The following is an 18,586-nucleotide window of genomic DNA, read 5'->3' as shown; positions in this document are numbered from 1 at the left end:
TATTGTCTACCCTCTTTATGTAAAGGCTTGATCAGTTCTAAACTTTTGTAATATTGATAACATCATAAAGCACCTTATTATCACATAACATATACCATGAACGTCTCAAAATGATTAAACTCTCCAAAAGTTTGTAATTTTCACATACTAGAAAATTCAGGCTGTTTAAGTAGAGATACATATAAAGGAGTAATAAAGAAAATATTAGACTTTTGTTGTTGTTCTTAAAAGACAGAAATTTGTTGGGTTGTATTTTGTTTCATACAGAAACAAAAGCAAAGTCTTGGAATAAGGTTTCACTGAGTTTCATACCTAGTTTTTCTTGCAAAACAAAATCACATGAGTAGGCTAAGTGTGAAAGCTAAGTAAACCTTCACTTTAAAAATTTCTTAAGCTTTACATATGCACATCCCACCTGGCCAAAATTCCACATTCACCATTTACACATAATATTTCTTAACATTAAAGTATATTCAAAACACATGAAACATAAAAACTGAGAATTATTGTCTTAATTCACTAATTAGTTTCTGATACTTCATTATTGTCACTAAGATATCTCATTAGAAACAGCATGATATTTATTTGTGTGTATGCATGTACTATAAAAGCTATGGCATTCACTGCTTTACTTATGTAACTTTATATCAGTATATAACCAAAATAAACTTAAAGAAAAATAAGACTAAGTAAGCTTTCACTGTCATCTGGCTTCCTTCCATATCATCCTAAAAACTCAAATTTTGAAGAAGCCCCAAGATTTATCACACACAGTTTTTGCATATTCGATCCTTATAGATAGTTGATTATATAAGTATGTATGCCCAAATATGTTGGATAATTTTTGGAGTCTTATGAATGAATAAAACATAAATAACCTGTTCTAGTATCTTTCAAACTATGAAACAAAACTTGTAACATTATAAACAAAATTACTTAAGGAAAAAAAAACATTGTAATTTACCTTCAGTAATTCTGCCTATAAAATGAACTTGAAGCATTTATTGAACAAATTTTAAATGAATAACAATAATTCTCATGATTTGCTTTCAATTTCATAATATTTAAATAGAAGAATGTTACTGTGTTAAAGAAACATTGTGAACAATATATTTTATTATTACAAATACACTAGTTATCCATATTTTATTAGTTCTTGCATTTAAATTCTTTATTTAAATACACTGTATTTGAAATTAGCTTTTATACAGTAAACATTGTACAGTTACTGAAATCCTTTTATTTAATGAATTTTTATCACTTTGTTCTTCAAAATATTTAACCCCTCTCAATAAAAAAATAAAATTACTGGAATTTCTTCTGTTGCTAGGGCACGTGGACTCATCAGTAGAGCTGATGTAGCACTAAGAAGTTTGCCTGTGTCTCCCCTTGCAACCACAAGACTGAGAAGACAAGCACATGCATATGCTGTAAGAGAAGACTGATTTCCAGCATTAAGAGAATTGTCTGCAGGCGGTGGAGGAGAAACAGCTATGTCCAGTAAGAGGTCAAAAAGAGTATCTGAGAAAATAATTTGAATAATAATTAAGAATACACAAATAAACAGTACATTTGAAAATTAGTTCTTCAAAATTCAATAACTATCTGTTAACTAATAAGCTAACAAATGAGCCAATTATTTTCTAATTTCATAAAGCCTTCTCTTTACATTAAAAGTTATTTTCAGAAAATGCATGCTTGAACTTTCATCTAATTAACATCTGATTAGAGCAAATTATCTGCTTAGAACAAAACAAATTCAATCTGATATCAGTAATGGCTATAGCTGATTAAATATACTTTTCTTACAATCTGAAATCAGTAATGGCTATAGCTGATTAAATATACTTTTCTTACAATCTGAAATCAGTAATGGCTATAGCTGATTAAATATACTTTTCTTACACTCTTATTTATAAAGATTAGAGTAACTGTTTCATCCATTGTGTAACATCAGCTTTTAATTATTTCTTATTGGAATTACAGCCAAAAATAACTTTAGCAACACTTTAAAAAGATACATATCTACTGGAAGTTATTTCTGTTCATACTTAAATGATTTCCTAACACACACTAATAAAACAATCCTTGCATGATGAAACCTGTTGCCATAAGAAATGTAAAATCATAATAGTTTACCAAGAAGGGGTAAAATTCTGCTGGTACTTACCAGTTCTGAATACCAGAACTTAATTTTTAGGTGGCACTAGTATTAGGACACATTTGAGCTGCTTTGTAAATTTTTATATTTATACATAGATTTTTTTTCTCTCTTTTTCAAAAACAGGTACACTTCACCCAAGTTAAAATTTTTGAAGTTTAGAAATGGTTACAAACTTTATACTGCATGAATCAAAACTTTAAGATGTTTTATGAGGAAAAAAGAAAAACTAGTCTGGGAAAATAGCACAGTCTGTCAACAAAACCAATTAATGTACGATCTGTGCCAGCATATGGTGCTGAGAAGAAATAGGTAGAAATTACAAAACATCCTAACTGAAATATAAATATTCAAAACTTAATATAGTTATTCCTTAATAAAATAATGGATTTTAAGATATATAATGAGCTCAACAACTAATTTGTCAATACTTAAATATGTTATCTCAAACTACACTAAAATTAATGTAATAACTCTGTACTAGCTTATAGCTGAAAACTGTTCTTTAAAATGGCATGCAAGTTTTTAAAAAACAAAAACACACACTAAATTCTGATATTCTTATGCAAAAAAATACAAGAACTTACCTATAATTTCAGAAGGTTCAGATTTTAAGCCTTCTGGTTGTTGACCTTGTAACATGTCTAGTAAAGCATGAAGAGCTCTTGTGCATAAAGATGGATGTTTTTTTCTGCTTTCTTTTATTAACTCAAACACACTACAAAGTCCAATGCCTACAATCTGAATATGCACAAAAAAGTCAAACATTGACAAAACAAAGTTATAAAAACATCAATTACAATTTGACATCCACTTTTCCACGAAAATGTAATATGTTCATAAATGGTCAATGAAACAACTGATATCTAGAATTATTCTTTTCATATCTCTGAAATAATTAAAACAGAAAGTATCTGTCGAAGTCTTATAAAAGATAAGTTAACTGTAGTTGTTATCATTGGTTAAAAATTTGACTTATTTCCTAATTTTTATTCATAATACACCAGGGTACAAATCACAACAAATAGCCTAGTTTTAACAAGTGTTGCAACAAGAACAATGTTCTTGTTTACATAAATTGAGACATTCCAATTCCATTTATTTTAAATACAAAACTCACAGCACTATATATCACTAAAAAATACTTTTAATGGCTTACCAAATGAAATTATCACTTAAAAGGCTCTCAAAAAAGGAAAAACTATCACGTACAAAAATGTCAACCCTTACCATAGGTTGTTCGGCCAAAGACATTCTCATTAAGCAAATTCAAAATTGGACTGAAGCATACGTCAAAACTTATGCTAAAAAACTGAAGTTTAATTATTTTTGACCACTTGATAAGCTAAAACAAGTAAATAGTACCACTATTAAAAAGATTAACCAAAAGTAAGGACTGCCTTATATAAACAAACACTCTTACTGAACTTAAGAAGCTTAGGTAATTCCAACAAACTTGCTTACAGTATCAAAATAATTCATGGTTTTTACATCTAAACATTCTTTTTAACATGAATTTTCATTTAAAGTTACAACAGTGTTACTGATATTACATTTTGCAAAGAGTTGTAGTCTCACACTCTAACTTTCCTTTTACTGAGAAATGTCTAGAGAATTTCCTATAAATTTTCTCCACGGAACCACATCAGAAATATAAAAAAAAATAATAAGCATATAGCTTAGAATCTTAAAAAACTCATTAAAAGTTGTTTTTCCACCTTGTTCCCTTAGTTTGAAGATCAGCATTCTAATATAAGACTTTAAATGCCCCACATTTTATCAGGTATTTGTTCTTTAGAGATTCATTATGAATACTAAATTTGAACCAAGATTACAAAATTATAAATGTTAACTATACTCATTTTTTCACTTACATCTGACCTACTTTAATAATTATCACCTATTAGTGTTGTCACTCTTAATATGTTTATTACTACAATGTCAAAAACTTGTTTACATATTTTTAGTTTTATATTTATGACTAAACAAGGTCTTGAGATAAGATGTTAGTTAACATTTTTTTAAATACCATTGACCTAAAAGAAAATTACTGGTAACTACAAAATATTTGTGCGATGATTTTGACATTAATGTATCAAACATTGATTTCATAAAACACAAGAATTTATCTTCCAGTATAAATCAATGGTTTCTTTACTTGTATAACTATATATATGAAACTGTTTTAGATGCAAGCAAAAATATTACTTTTCATATAAACATGTACATGTGTGGGAGATTGATGAAACAATGTGAAACCATTTAGGCTTTTTTAATTATAACGTTAAAATGTTTAGAGAAAAGATATACAGAAATTTAATGTTCATTACTGAGTATATATCTTGACTAATTAACTTATTAACGTTAAAATGTTTAGAGAAAAGATATACAGAAATTTAATGTTCATTACTGAGTACACATCTTGACTTATTAAACATCAACATCAAAACATTACTTACCTTTGGAACTTTTACAGCAGTGTCTTTGGACTTTTCTTCCTCTTCCTCACTTTCAGAGTCTGACACAGTGCTCCCTGAAGCTTGAAGATACACCTGAGTAGCACTCTGCATCTGTTTCTCCAGCACTATGTGACGAACATTTGCAAACACTGCAAATGCTGAAGGATTGCTTTGGATTTCAAGGAAAGGTGAATGATGTACCAGGGTTTCAGATTTATCATCCTAAAATGAAGTGTTAAAAATTATTAATTTCTCAGCATTTTTCCACTTTTTACAAGAAACTGCTAAACTGCTACAAAAGAAAAAATATACCAGGCCAAACAGAATATAAACTCATAATTATCCTTATAGCATTGGTCTATAAATGCCATCCTTTGTTTCAATAGTCAACTGACTGAATGAAATTTCCACAATTTACCTACTGAAATCCTAGCTTCTTTACCTACAGAATAATAGACTAGATGAACTTACTCAGGGTCTCTGGAAGTGTTCTTAATGAATATTAAGAGTAACAAACATTTTCATTTCTGGCTTTTGAAGGTTATGAATTATGCTGTGTTGTTGCATAAAGATTGCATAATTCTTCTCATGATTCATGACATGTGCATGCTTTATCATGGTCACAACAGAACAAATTGCAACAATAAGCATCCCTCATGTGACAATTTTAGTGTCTACTGACCAAGTGAAGACAATACACTACTGTGTTGCAAGTGGTTAAAATACACGACTCCACCAGACAATCATGACAATATCAATTATTAAATCAAAACATTTGTGATTATTTCACATTTGTGCATCCAAATCTATTAAATAATAAAGCACCATCCAATTGATGTTATTAATTATCTAATCAAAATAATTCAAGGTCTGTTTCAGACTTATAAGTCCAAATATATTAAACAATAAAGTAAACTGCATAGTTTGAAATTATCATCACCAACATTTACCTAATTAAAAAACATTATGTATCATCAAAATTATTTATTGTTCTGTATAATATAATTTTTTTCAAATTTCTGATTCTAAAGGTACTTTACTACAATATAAAAACATAAAAGTACCTTTCACTTAATTTGAAGACATTACATTCATGCAAAACAAATGTTAATCATTGCAGTTTTATTGTGAAGTTTTCTCAGATTATACGTACGATTTTCTTCAGCCCCACAAAGACTTTCTATGGTTATGCAATAAAGCAGAATGTCTACATTTTTCAAATTTAAAAATAAGGTGATACAACATTTTATAAAATACAAATTCAATTTTATTCAGTACAAACATTGTTATTTAAGGATGGATTCTTGCATTTTTAACATACAATGTACTGTAAATTACATCCTAATTATAACAAATTTACTTTCTATTGTACCTAAATTTTGTTTATTACTATTTTATTCAAATAAATTGTAAAATCAAAAAGAATTATATTTATACTAAACACTCTTACCTTAGTTTTTCTTTTTTCCTTTGACTTTGATTTTTTTCTTGATTTCTTTTTTTCCTTTTTTCTTGAAAGAAAAAAATACTCATACAAGAAATAAGAACAAGCTTCTATGACTAGTAATATTACCTTAATAGCATCACATAATGCCTAGAAACCAGTGACTGTCAAATGTAGTTAATCAACATATGAATCTTTGAAACAAATGAAATTTAACACCATTTTAAATCAAAAACAAAAAACAAATCCAAAAACAGTTTAAAATGACTTACAGCAAATTCAAACAATAATCATTAATAATTTAAATGGTCTTCAATTCATTAAACCCTACAAAAATGAACATGTCCCAAAGAAAAATATTCCAAAAAACTTTAATATCTTGTACATGCTTACAGCTCTACAGAATTATCAAGTATCTCATTGGTTGCCTATAGTGTATACTGACACTTGCATATACTACTCAACCCTTTTACTCTTGCTAAATCTCAAATTTTCCAATGTAACAATGTGTCAAGTAATTCTTTCTTTCTAAAAATAAACTGAATAATAATCACAAATTTCATCCACTTACCAGCTTCTTGATACAACTACAAAAACATATACTTTTGAAGCTATGAAATTGTTGTTAGAAGCTAAGTATTTATTTATATACTCAATTTTCATTAACATTCCAAAAGCAACTTTTTAATAAGTGACTGCTCTTCACTACAAGATATTTATGCAAGTGCAATATGAGCATACCATAAAGTAAAATACCTGATAAAAATTATGCATCATTACCTAAAGGTATCTTGTGTTTGTTGTGAAAGTCTCATAATAAGTAGCAAAAGATTCCATCACATATTATATTTGCTTATGCAACATTTAATAGTGAAGATTTAATTTTTCAAGACCAATAGTTACACATAAGTACCAATATTATTGCAAGCTAGCCTACAACTTACTTATGATATGGCCAATATAACGTACAAATGAAGGTTTTAATTATACAAGTACAGATGTTATAGTAAACACCAAAATGTACAATGACAAAAAAAATACACAATTATTGAATAAACAATTTTTTTAGATGAAAAAAGTCAATGAATTACATACATACATACACACACACTACACACATGAACAAATACTATTCAAAGAAAAACTGAGTATGTACTCTGTGCATGTTCATGGTCAAGAATATTTAAAGAAAATAAAGTCAGCAAACATCTGTTCACATTGTACATGCATCATTACAACACTAAATTAACTTTTTTAGTTTTATTAAAATTAATCTAATAAATATATATTTAATGTGTTATTTATAATGTAAACTATTAAAATAGTTATTAGCAGGATAAATTCACAGGAATACATAACTGTATCATACAACCAAAATACATCATACTGAAGATACAAAATTACCAATGTCAACAGTCACTGACCACACAAATATATATATGCACCTAACAAACAGGATTTACTGATGATGCAAAAAATAAAATTGAAAGTTGTGATTATTTGTACTTCCATTTATCAAGATGAGTAAAAAAGATTCAAGATACAAGAAAATAAACATCTATTAGAGACACCTCACCAGGAAGTAACACTAAGTATAATATCAAAATCATAGCCCAAGTTATAAAGTGCAATGATGTGAATATAATTAAAAACATTGCTCTACTACATGTATTAACATACTGGACAAATACTAATTTAACAGAAATACACAATTATCTACATATTTAAGTTTTCTGACAATGTTTTACAAAACCTACAATAACTGTTTCTAACAAAATTCTTAAGTAAACAACTTGCTCTAAGCTAATTTCAGTAAAAAAAAGGAGCTATTACTCACCTAGTGTGCTCAACTGGTCTGAACATTTCATGAAATTCCAATTTTAATATTTCTCCATTGATTTCAGAAGACCGACAAGAGAAGCCAAAGCGGCTTTTGAAACTGGTTGAAGGAAGATCTGCAGGCATCCGAACACTAACTCTAGCTGTAGTCATTGTTCTTTCCTTCAAAAAAAGCATTTATAAAAAGATTTACAATTTAACTGGCCATTTTTAACTTCTGTAACCAACTTCATTATTGCTATATACCTATGGGATAGTGTTTGAACTTTGTTAGTTGTTGCACAATATCATTATTAAGTCTCTTTTTTTAAAGCAGGAACATTTCAATGTATAAACAGAAAGATATATTGAGATGTATAATTCAATAAATCAATTTTAAAGTAGAAACATTAATATAGATAAATATACTTAGATATGCAATTCATTTTGAAATTAAGGTGTTCAAACTAGTAAAAATACAGAAAATAGAAAATTATAAATGTTTTGTCCAATTAAAAGCATTAAGGAAGTAGCTGCATAATCACTTCAAAAATTCTATTCATCACTAAATTGATAATTTTACAAATGATAATAATAAAGTGACAATTATTTATACTTGACATATCTTCTGAAAGTCAAGAAAGTATTTTTTTTTCACTTTTGACTGATTTTTTTTATTATTACAGAGTTAAATACTATTTCATTGTTTAATAGGCATAACAGTACTATGTGCATATGGTTCAACAATGAACGTAATTCTGTCAGTGGTTAGTGGCACTAGACAAATTGAACCATACACACAAGGTTAAAAAAAAACCAAAAAACATCACAGTCACTACCTTTCTTATCAGAGGTTAAGTATCAATCTTTGCATATGTCACAAGTATAAGCAACCTTCTGAATTTCCAAACCACATTACAAAATACAACAGTGAGAAAAATAAAAGTATGAAAATTATCCAGTTACTTTTCATTACTGTTAGTAATTATAATTCAAAATGTTTTGTATTGCTTATTTTTTAAATACCTATTCCTAAGTTTTAGAAAGAAATTTAAATGGATGCTATGTTTATTGAAGCATTATTAAACATTAATATATTTTTAAGTTAAATCTATTCATGAGAAAACAAAGAACATAAAGAACAAGATAAAAGATGATCATTCATCCCATTGAAGTTGACTCTTTACCTTCCAAAACTATCTACCAAAGTATCAAAAATAAGTGCTTTAAAAACAAGTAACTTGTAAACAACATCTTCATGTAAACCAACTGCCTATTTTATAACAAGCATTTCTGTCGAAGAACACGTCTATATCTGGGCTAACAAAGCTTAAAGCAACAACTTTTTACATCCATATCTGTGTTGTTGTTTTCACTTTCTTTCTACTACTCCCATTGTGAAATATATCTAGTTATTTTTCATTTAATTACAAAACTTCATTTTCAGAATGATTAAGTGTTAGTTTGGAATCAAGCTTTGTTTCTTTATGGGTATTTGGGTATTGTGTAAATTTTTATACTCAGGAGGGTCAGGGACAGAAACAACTCTTCCTTCATCCCTAACCTTAATTCTAAGCTACTACTATGTTGAAGTTGTAGTGCTTGAGAGCCAGAGTAACCCCCACACTACTCCAGCCCTTTCCAGAGCTATGTCCATATTTTGGCTACATTCTTTTTTTTTATTTTTTAAATCTATTTATACAAAGACACTTATAAACTATGTATATAATATTAAATTTAAACATCTGTTGTTTTGTAGTCTGCTTACTTTCTATTAAATCAGTGGCAGCACCAGGATATTTTCATTGGGGGGGCTGAGGTAAACTATGGAGGGGCTTCCCAAAATGCCATCAATATGAAGTATAGATGGTAAATTATAATAATGTAATTTTATGAATATATGTAGGTAACAATATTGGGGGGCTGAGGGTCCTCAAAGCCCCCCCAAGCCCCCCCCCCTTGTGCCACCACTGTATTAAATATTCACAGGTAAGAAGTACTTAGAACTATGCTCATCATGTACGTGATATCTGTTGAGATCACACAATAAATCATTTTTATGCCAGATTTGACCAAAATAATTTTGTGCATTACACAAGAGTATTAGATACTGTTTCTAAGTTTGCATACTTGTGTATGAATGTTGACGAAGTACTCCGAGGTACTTTATATGCCGAGGTGATGATTGAATTTTGTATTTTCTGCAGTTTGTGTTGCTGTTTAGCTAGGTTGCACATGCATATTCTATAATAGATCTAATGCAGGTTTGGTAGATTTTTATTATGTTATCAGGAGAAGCACTTTGATTTCTACCTGATAGGCTTCTTGCATAATTTGCTCTTTTCCAGATTTTAGTCAGGATATTGTTAGTATGCTGTGTCCACGTTAACTTGGTATCGTTGGTTAATCCTAAAAATGTTTCTGAGGTGGCAGTGAATCTTTTTTTTAGTTTATTTAAATCTGGCAAATAGTATTACTTCGTTTTTTCAGAATATTTGTTTTTATTCTATATTTCTGGCAGCATTCTTCTAAGTTGTTCAGGACTGGTTGGAAATTTGTTGCTGCTACTGAAGGAGTGGCAGCACTTTTCCAGATCATTATATCGTCAGCAAATTGTGATGCAAAACCCAAGTTTAGACCCAACAGTGGCATATTACTCACATACATGATACATAAGATGGGGCTAACTACCCCTCCTTGTAAGGACTCTTGCCTCAAGTGAAAAAGACTCTGAGTATGCCCCACTGACATCGACTTTACACGTTCTGTTATCCAGAAAGTTAGATAGCCAACAAGTGGTTCCCTGGAGTAAACTACTTCCATTAAGCAGTATTGTAATCCACGATGCTAGACCATGTAGAATGCTTTCTCAATGTGGAGAAGCCAAGCAACAGTGTATTCGTTCTTGTTAAAACTGTCAGTAATTGTTTCCATTAATCTGATTAGGTGGTCTGTAGTTGTCTATATTTCCTAAAGCCATTTTGAACTTCAGGTAATTTTGAGTTTGCTTCTAAATATATTGATAGTCAGTTACTAATTATTCTAATATTTTTCCTATGCAGCTGGTTAGATTAATCAGGCAATAGTTGTTTGGTTTATTTGCTGGCTTTCCTTCTTTTTGGAACATTAAAATTATGGCTTGCTTCCAAAAAACAGGGATATATCCAGCTGTAAATGATAAGTGAAATAAAGCTGTTAGGCATTAATATAATTTCTGAGTACCATTTTTTTTTGGAGGATGGCTTGTATCATTCTTCTCCAGGTACTTTGTTTTTTGCATATTTGATAGCTATTGATACTTCCGTGACTGTTATTTCTTTTATCAGTTGATGAGTACTCCAGTCTATTGTTTTATCTGGTTTTACTGATGGGTTTATTGTGTTTGCTGGGAATTTTGGTATATACATGGTTTTGTTCTGTTCAGTGAAGTTATTGACTTTATTATAAAATATCTGTTCATGTTTGGTTTGTGGTATGTTTTGAGCGTGTTTACCAGGTGGTCTTTAAACATCTGTTTTTTCAAGTTTAATGTAAGCTGATTTGCCATGTGATTCTAGAGATCAAATCAAGCTTGTTATTTAACTACCCTTTATTCATTTTTCTTCCTCGAAATATTGTAAAATGTTAGCCACCAATAGCAAGTCACTCCACAAGCTAATCATGCTGTAATAAAAACTAAACCATCCAAATTGTAGCATATCCATCTTTTTCCAAATTGTAAACTACATACAGCACCAAAAATCAAGAGCCCTTTATATCACTAATACCCGAGATAACCTTGAAAGGTGCACTTGACCAAAAGATGTAGATAGCAAGGAATTCTCTCATTAACTGAACTAGTTATTTGTAGTGGAGAGCATTAAAAATCTAGAAATACAAATTGCTTGCCAGATACAAAAGTATATAAAGCAAGTTAACAATTTCGCTACTGGTATCAACTTCAATGCATTAATGAGTGAATGATAATGGAAAGTAAATCAGAAAAACTGCTTAAGAAGTATCAAGAACACCTTTAGTTGTTTAATAGATCCTTTTGGGAGTACTCCCTAGACACATAATCTGATAACTTTTGAAAGTACTCCCTAGACACAAACTGATTACTTAGCAGGATTCAGGGCTTAACTTTTCATAATCTGAGATATCCCTGACAACCATTGAGAGTTTTTTTTCACTTATCACAGTGAGACTACTTAACCAAATTAAATTAATCTAAATAAAAACTTACTAAAACAGTTTTTATTTCAAAAATAACATACAACTTGTTTTACTATTTCTATCATTAAGTTATAGAATTTTTAAAATGTTATTGAGAAACTGTTTTGAAAAATATTCAAATAATACCTTTCATCTCAGAAATTTAATATTGTACTATTGTTGATAAGGAAATTTCACTTCATAAAAAAAAGTTTTAATTTTATTATTGTTTAATTTTGCCAACTGCTGTAGATACTCTAATCTCAGCTGGAAGATAAAAGATTTAAGTGGTTTAAAACCTGCCTTACCAAAATGGCATTTGGTCAGACAAGGTAACTGTTGTTGCTCTCAATATTCTTTATTTAAATAAATTGATGAGGAATAAGCACAGTGTCCTTTCAATAAATGTCTTTATTAACATACAGTGTGCAAATACAATATAATTTATGATAATATTCAGTATATTAATATTTGGATTTCATTCAATTCAATATTTAGATATTGTATGTTTTGCTCTCTATGAACCTAACTAGGCTTACCTGATCAGTCTTTTCATAAATGACGATTTCTGTAGCTTCCAAGTAAATGCAATTTAACATAAAACCTTTTTTGGAACAAAAAAACACATCTACAAAAAAAAATATTTAAAAAATCCCAAATCTATACTTTGCACCTAAATTTTCTAAACTTCCAACTAAATTTCATTATAATTCTCTGCAGTTAAGTTTAACAAAAAAACTAAAAATTACTTCTCATGCCACTTTAAATTTAGAATGAAGAGGTTCTTTGGCCATACATTTCCACAAAGATGTTGAACAATATTAAGGGCTGAATATGTGAATGACTTGCAATATTTTCTACAAGTTTCTGAAACTGGTAATCAGAAAATTGGAAGTTAACTAATGTTTGTTTTTTTTGTTGGGTTTTTTTTCTCCAAGGATTGTGATAAATATTGTCCAGGTGGTGGAAAACGTTTTTAGAAGTCTAATAAAAGATGTTTTGCAAAGCCATTTTGAAAAGTTTAAATCTGTATGGATAATCATCATGGTTTCAACTAAGGGAAAATCTTGCTTTACTAAATCTTATGGTATTCTTTATAAAGGTTACTGTTTGTGAAGATGAAGGTAAGAGGGGTGGATTTAGTCATCTGGATTTTCAAAAAGCATTTCATAATGTGCCATAAAAATGCTCATTCAAAAATTAACTATTTAGTTATAGTAGATGTGTTAGTCCATTAGATATAAAAATGACTAGATAGAGAAAAGTAGAAGTTGTTATGGAGTTTGGTCAAATTGGATTAATGTCAAAAGTGATGTATTTCTGAATGCACTATTAAGACGTTTGCTCTTTTAGATTTATGTCAATGCCACAGATAGAGAAATGGTTGATAAATTGCTTAAATTTGCTGATGACATTAAGTTTTTGGATTTGCCAGCTATGAGATGTTAGTTTTACTAAAGGATTTGAATTATTTTGTAAGTTTATCAACGAAATAACAGATTACTTAATTATAATAAATGCAAAGTAATTTGTGCGAGCTATCACAATTGAAGTTGTAATAATGATTTTGGAGGAAATAATCTTAATGTTATGGAAGAAAAGTATCATGGTGTTCTAGTTCAGACTCTTAAACTATTCCAGCAGCTTAGTTTAGCAGATGGGAAAGTGTAAATGGACCAACAGATCCCTTGTTGTCACTAAATGTAATTTTAAATATAATTTTAGGTTTTATTTACATCAATATTGAATACAAGTCTACAGAAGTTGTAATTTCACTTTATAGGACATTGGTTAAGCTCCATTTGGTGTAGTATGTTGCATCTTGGGCTCCTTACTTAGGAAGAGTACCAAATTGTTGGAGAGAAAGGCTACTTGGATGACACCCAAATGCTAGGATAGAAGAGTTGTAACACAAGGACAGGTTAAGATATCCCAAATTATTTTATCTTGAAAGAAGAACAGTTAGAGGAGGATTTGATTGAAGTGCAAGATTTCTAAGTGAACTGACAGTGTTCATCCATCATAATGTTGTTTTTGTACTTAATGACAAGAACAGCTGGACCAGAAAACAAATTACATTTTTGCAGAGTAGGAGCCACCTTCAACTAAGTTTTATTTTACTTCAATGATAGTTTGTCTTTGGAATGCAGTAAATTTAATAAAGTTGAAGGGAAACTTTATAATTGTTTAAACAAGACTGAGCTTCCCCCCCATCTCCAAACAAAAACACTGTTTGGCTATTTTTTGTGCTCATTTCTTTCTTCTTCCAAGCACCTTTTGACCAACTGCCATTTCCAGATGGATTGATTTGAAACTTGGTAGTGCAATACCTTGGTCCAATACATCGAGACATTTTTCATTTTTTGATTTAGGCATTTCAAAGGATTATATGGGGTGAAATGTTAAATAACCCAAAAATGTATACATTGAGTTTTATGCAGTCATAGTAATAATGATCAAAATGAAAATTGGCACAATTATAAATTTTGATGTACCAAACATACTAACATAAAAGAAAGTTAGATTTGGCCATGATGAGTCTTTTTACGAGATCAGATATCATAAAAGAGTATACTTTCGGGTTTCTTTTTTTTGGGATGGTAAATTCTGACTAATTTACATGTGAGGTTGTACAAAGATACTTCTCAAGAGGTCCCACATATTGAAAAAAATAAATGGTGGAATTTCCCATTTATAGCAAATATGGAGAGAGGTCAGTATGACACAAAAAGCATACTTTTAAAGCTTCTTGATAACAACGACTCTGTTGTACTTAAGCCAATTTACATGGGATTTGGTAGAAATATACTTTTTTACATGTCCCATACAAATACAAAAATATGGGATATACCCATTCATGGTCATTTTAAGGGGAGGAGGCAAGAAGAGGATAAAAGAAACCCATAATTTTAGGAGCTTAGCCTTTTTTCCCTCAATTTACATGGGATTTTGTACAAATATATTCTTTTATACATCCCATGCATTTACATATAAAAATATGAGATATACCAATTTTTGGTCATTTTAGGGGTAGCAAAATATTAAACTCTTACTTTTTGGGGTTTTGGTAAATTATTTAGTCTTGTTTTTACAGATATGGAATTTAGTCCAAAAATACTATCTGCAAGTTCCAAACAGAGCTAGAAAGAATTTTGAAAAATTGACATAATTTTTCAGCAAGAAAAGCATAATTTGGGGTTTTGTGAACTATTCGTGTGTACATTAACCAACTCAGATAAGATCTGGTATAAAGGCATCTTCTTGCAAGTCCAAAGCAGTGAGAAAGTTTTCAGGTTTTTTCATAATTGTTCTGGTGTCAAAATTGGTCTTGTTGGGATTGCATGGCAGAGACATGTTGCATTTGCCTGCAAATTTTAGCTCTTTAACTAACAGTTTAGTTGATTGGAAGCCCAAGATGGGACAACAGGTTTATTTTGACCTTAAATTGCATTATATGTATTGCAATTTTACTTCTGTTTTCAAAGTTAAATGTCATTAGCATTTGTTCACATTACATGCTTCGAGGTCATAAAAACATGGGATAAAAAAGTTTTACTAATAAAAAAACAAGGAAAATCTTAAGACTTATATTTTCACATGTGAAAATATAATAAAAGAAAACCTATGCTGTGTAAAGCTAGTATTAAAACTAATGATATTTGAAGTTGTAGTTACATCCATACCAATTATAAAAGTTAAAAGTGGTAATTGTAATACAAATTACTACTTAGGCCCTACAGGGAAAACTGTGTTCAGTTCAATCTCCTTACCCACAAAAGGATACTAATTTACTGGAAAGAGTTCAGAAATGGGCTAAAAAAGGATGATTCTAGGAATGAAATAGTTATCTTACAGGGGCTGGTTAAATGTTTTCTTTGTGAAAATAAAGATTAAAGATAACCTCATTGAAATTCACAAGATAGTTCAGGGGATCATTAGGTTAAAGGCCTTTGGTTTCTTTATGCTATCTTCTCACGAAAGAACACAAATTTAAAATTTGAAAAAAGACAAGCTAGGCTCAAGTACAGTCAGTCTTATTTTATTAACAGAGTGGCTTTGTTATCAAATAAGTTCCAAATGGCAGTCCTGGAGGTCAGAAGTTAAGCAGAGTTTCAGATAGGGGATCAACAATTTTCTGAAAAATAAGAGATGGGTGGATAAAAACAACCCTGAAGAATTAAATCATTTCTTACTGTCCATATGTTATGTTACTGTTTAAAAATGTCATTAACTTCATTAAACCACATATGACATGGCTTTCAACTCCTGAATGTGTCATCACATTGCATGTATATTACATTCAAATGAAATAGAATATAAAACTTATAATAATTACCAGATGAAATAACATTAAACTGAATGCAATATCTCATTATACTAAAAAAGTGAATATTTTATTTTATCCAAAGGTGCATTATATATTAAAACTATTATTTCTGTGTGTGTGTGTGTGTGTGTGTGTGTGTGTGTGTTAATATGAGATGTGCCACACACGTCCTTGCATGGAATTCACAGAATTAGGAAACAATACATTTCAAACAATTCATTATATTGTGATGTAGGTGTACCACAAACTGCCATATTACAAGATGTTTTTGAGTATGAAAAACTACAAAATTAGTTGATTAATAAGAAAATATGAAAGGCACATAAAAGTCAAACCAGAAAAATCTTAAGACAAACACAATCTTTCACAACTACAACAAGACTATAATATCTAAATTATGTATGAATCTTACATAAGTTATAATATCACTACCATTTACCTTAATATAGTAACAAAACCCAAGAACATGGGAACTGCTGGTCAAGCTGGACTTTCTCTTTCACTAAATGTTGACAAAAAACAAATTTAAGCCAATCGTTATTATTAAAATATTTAGTAATCCTTCCCTTCAATTCCCTTAAAGTTACTGCATCCACTAAATATGAAAGCAACCTATTCAAAATGCCAAAATGAAACTGCCTTAGCTGAAGATGACTCTTATCCTACTGTAATTTGTCTTGCAATTAAGTATAAAAGTAAACAACACATCAACACTATAAATTACATTAAACATTAAAATCTTTTATTTTCAAACCAAAACAACTTTGCAGATCTTAACCTGTACTTATATGACAACCTTTCCATCTCGAGTATCAATCTAGATGCTCTCCTCTCAATCCTTTACCACAATTCAATGTCCTTTATAGGGTAAAAATCCAAAGACTGAACACAGTACTCCAAATGGTGTCTAAAAAGCAGTCTATACAATATTATAGTCTTTTTAAAATATTCATTAAATACCTCTCTAGAATCCTATTTGCCATACTACTAGCAACAGCACACTACTTATGGAGTTAGACTGTTCAACTAAAACACTAAAAAGCCTTAAGTTTCACAACAATGTTAAGGATGTTACAATTAAAAATATACTTATAAGTATTGTATATTTAATTAAAAGGTACCTGTCATTTACTCACTCAATTCACTGGATAAACTGATAAGCGAGATCACTTTGCACATCAGCAAAACTTTGATATCACTATTTGCAAAAATTAAAATTTACCACTAAAAATAATTTAACCTGTTGTTTACTCACTTGTTAGTTCTTGCACAAATGTCCCAGAAGATGGTAGAATTTTACAAAATGAAGTAATTAATATGTCACAACTTCTCGTTGATATACCCGTGGTCTGAATTTTTACACTCTCAGATGACCCCAGCATCAGGGCTGACACTGTCACTAACGCATGTAACTTCCTCAATTATCAACTTCCCAACTGAGATGTTTTGATTAGAAACCAGACTGAGCAAATCACAGATTCAACCGTCTCTAATTTAACTCTTCAGTATTAGTATTAAAAGTTTTATCCCATCTTCCTCTGGAATAAGCAAAACAAACTTTCAAAGTCAAAAACAGCATTAATAAGATGCCTCGGTCATTTTATTTTCACGCTCACAGTTTTATAAAAAACAGACAAGTTCTACAAATTTGACAAAATTACAAATAGTTGGTAAATGCGCTAACGTTTTCTATGTGATTGTATTCGTAACTTTTAACCTAATTTAGTTCTAAGCGGCTTCACCAAAGGCTAATGTAAAGCCTAAAACCCCTTTGCTTAAATAATACAATGACTGCAAATGCTCAAATAAAGTGCCGCCTTGCGGTATGTGAAACGAATAACAATATTATTAACAAACATCACATTTGAACTGTCAAACGGAAATTTATTAATAAGACAGCTTAAATTTTGTAACAGGGTAGGTGATGTTTGGAGTGAATTGCCTTCAAATGCAACAAATTCAGCTAACCTAAGAGATTTTAAAAGAAGAGTTAATAAGTATCTGAATGTTAAGTTTTGAACGTTTATATTTTATTTTGAAGCTTACTATATTGGTTGGAGCAGCCTATGCGGATCAACAGAGCCCTTGTTGTTGTAAAGTATATAGATATATATTTGTGTGTGTGTTTTACACTTCAGAAGAAGTTTAGGTTCTTGGCTCAGACAATTTGTATCCAACCGCCA

At 29.9% G+C, this 18,586-nt stretch overlaps 1 protein-coding gene across 6 annotated transcripts in view; it reads right to left on the bottom strand.

Moving 5' to 3' along the window:
* LOC143230760 (E3 ubiquitin-protein ligase MYCBP2-like) overlaps nucleotides 1-18,203 on the bottom strand; it is a 145,767-nt gene extending 127,564 nt beyond the window's left edge. For 5 of the 6 annotated variants that reach the window (XM_076464878.1, XM_076464884.1, XM_076464882.1 and 2 more), the window contains exons 1-6: nucleotides 17,659-18,203; nucleotides 7,902-8,065; nucleotides 6,071-6,131; nucleotides 4,621-4,842; nucleotides 2,749-2,902; nucleotides 1,310-1,521 (exon numbers count right to left, since the gene is read on the bottom strand). In XM_076464878.1, the coding sequence (XP_076320993.1) occupies nucleotides 1,310-1,521; nucleotides 2,749-2,902; nucleotides 4,621-4,842; nucleotides 6,071-6,131; nucleotides 7,902-8,056 (804 nt within the window). In that variant the 5' untranslated portion in view covers nucleotides 8,057-8,065; nucleotides 17,659-18,203. Of the gene's footprint in view, nucleotides 1-1,309; nucleotides 1,522-2,748; nucleotides 2,903-4,620; nucleotides 4,843-6,070; nucleotides 6,132-7,901; nucleotides 8,066-16,842; nucleotides 16,906-17,658 lie in introns of all 6 variants that reach the window. The other variant, XM_076464879.1, reaches the window with a different exon arrangement.
* Nucleotides 18,204-18,586: the final 383 nt, after the last annotated feature.

This window comes from Tachypleus tridentatus, chromosome 10 (assembly GCF_004210375.1).
Source record: "Tachypleus tridentatus isolate NWPU-2018 chromosome 10, ASM421037v1, whole genome shotgun sequence".
Taxonomy (NCBI): Eukaryota; Metazoa; Arthropoda; class Merostomata; order Xiphosura; family Limulidae; genus Tachypleus; species Tachypleus tridentatus.
The sequence above is the reverse complement of the archived record's forward strand: the minus strand, read 5'-3'. Positions and strand labels throughout refer to the sequence as shown.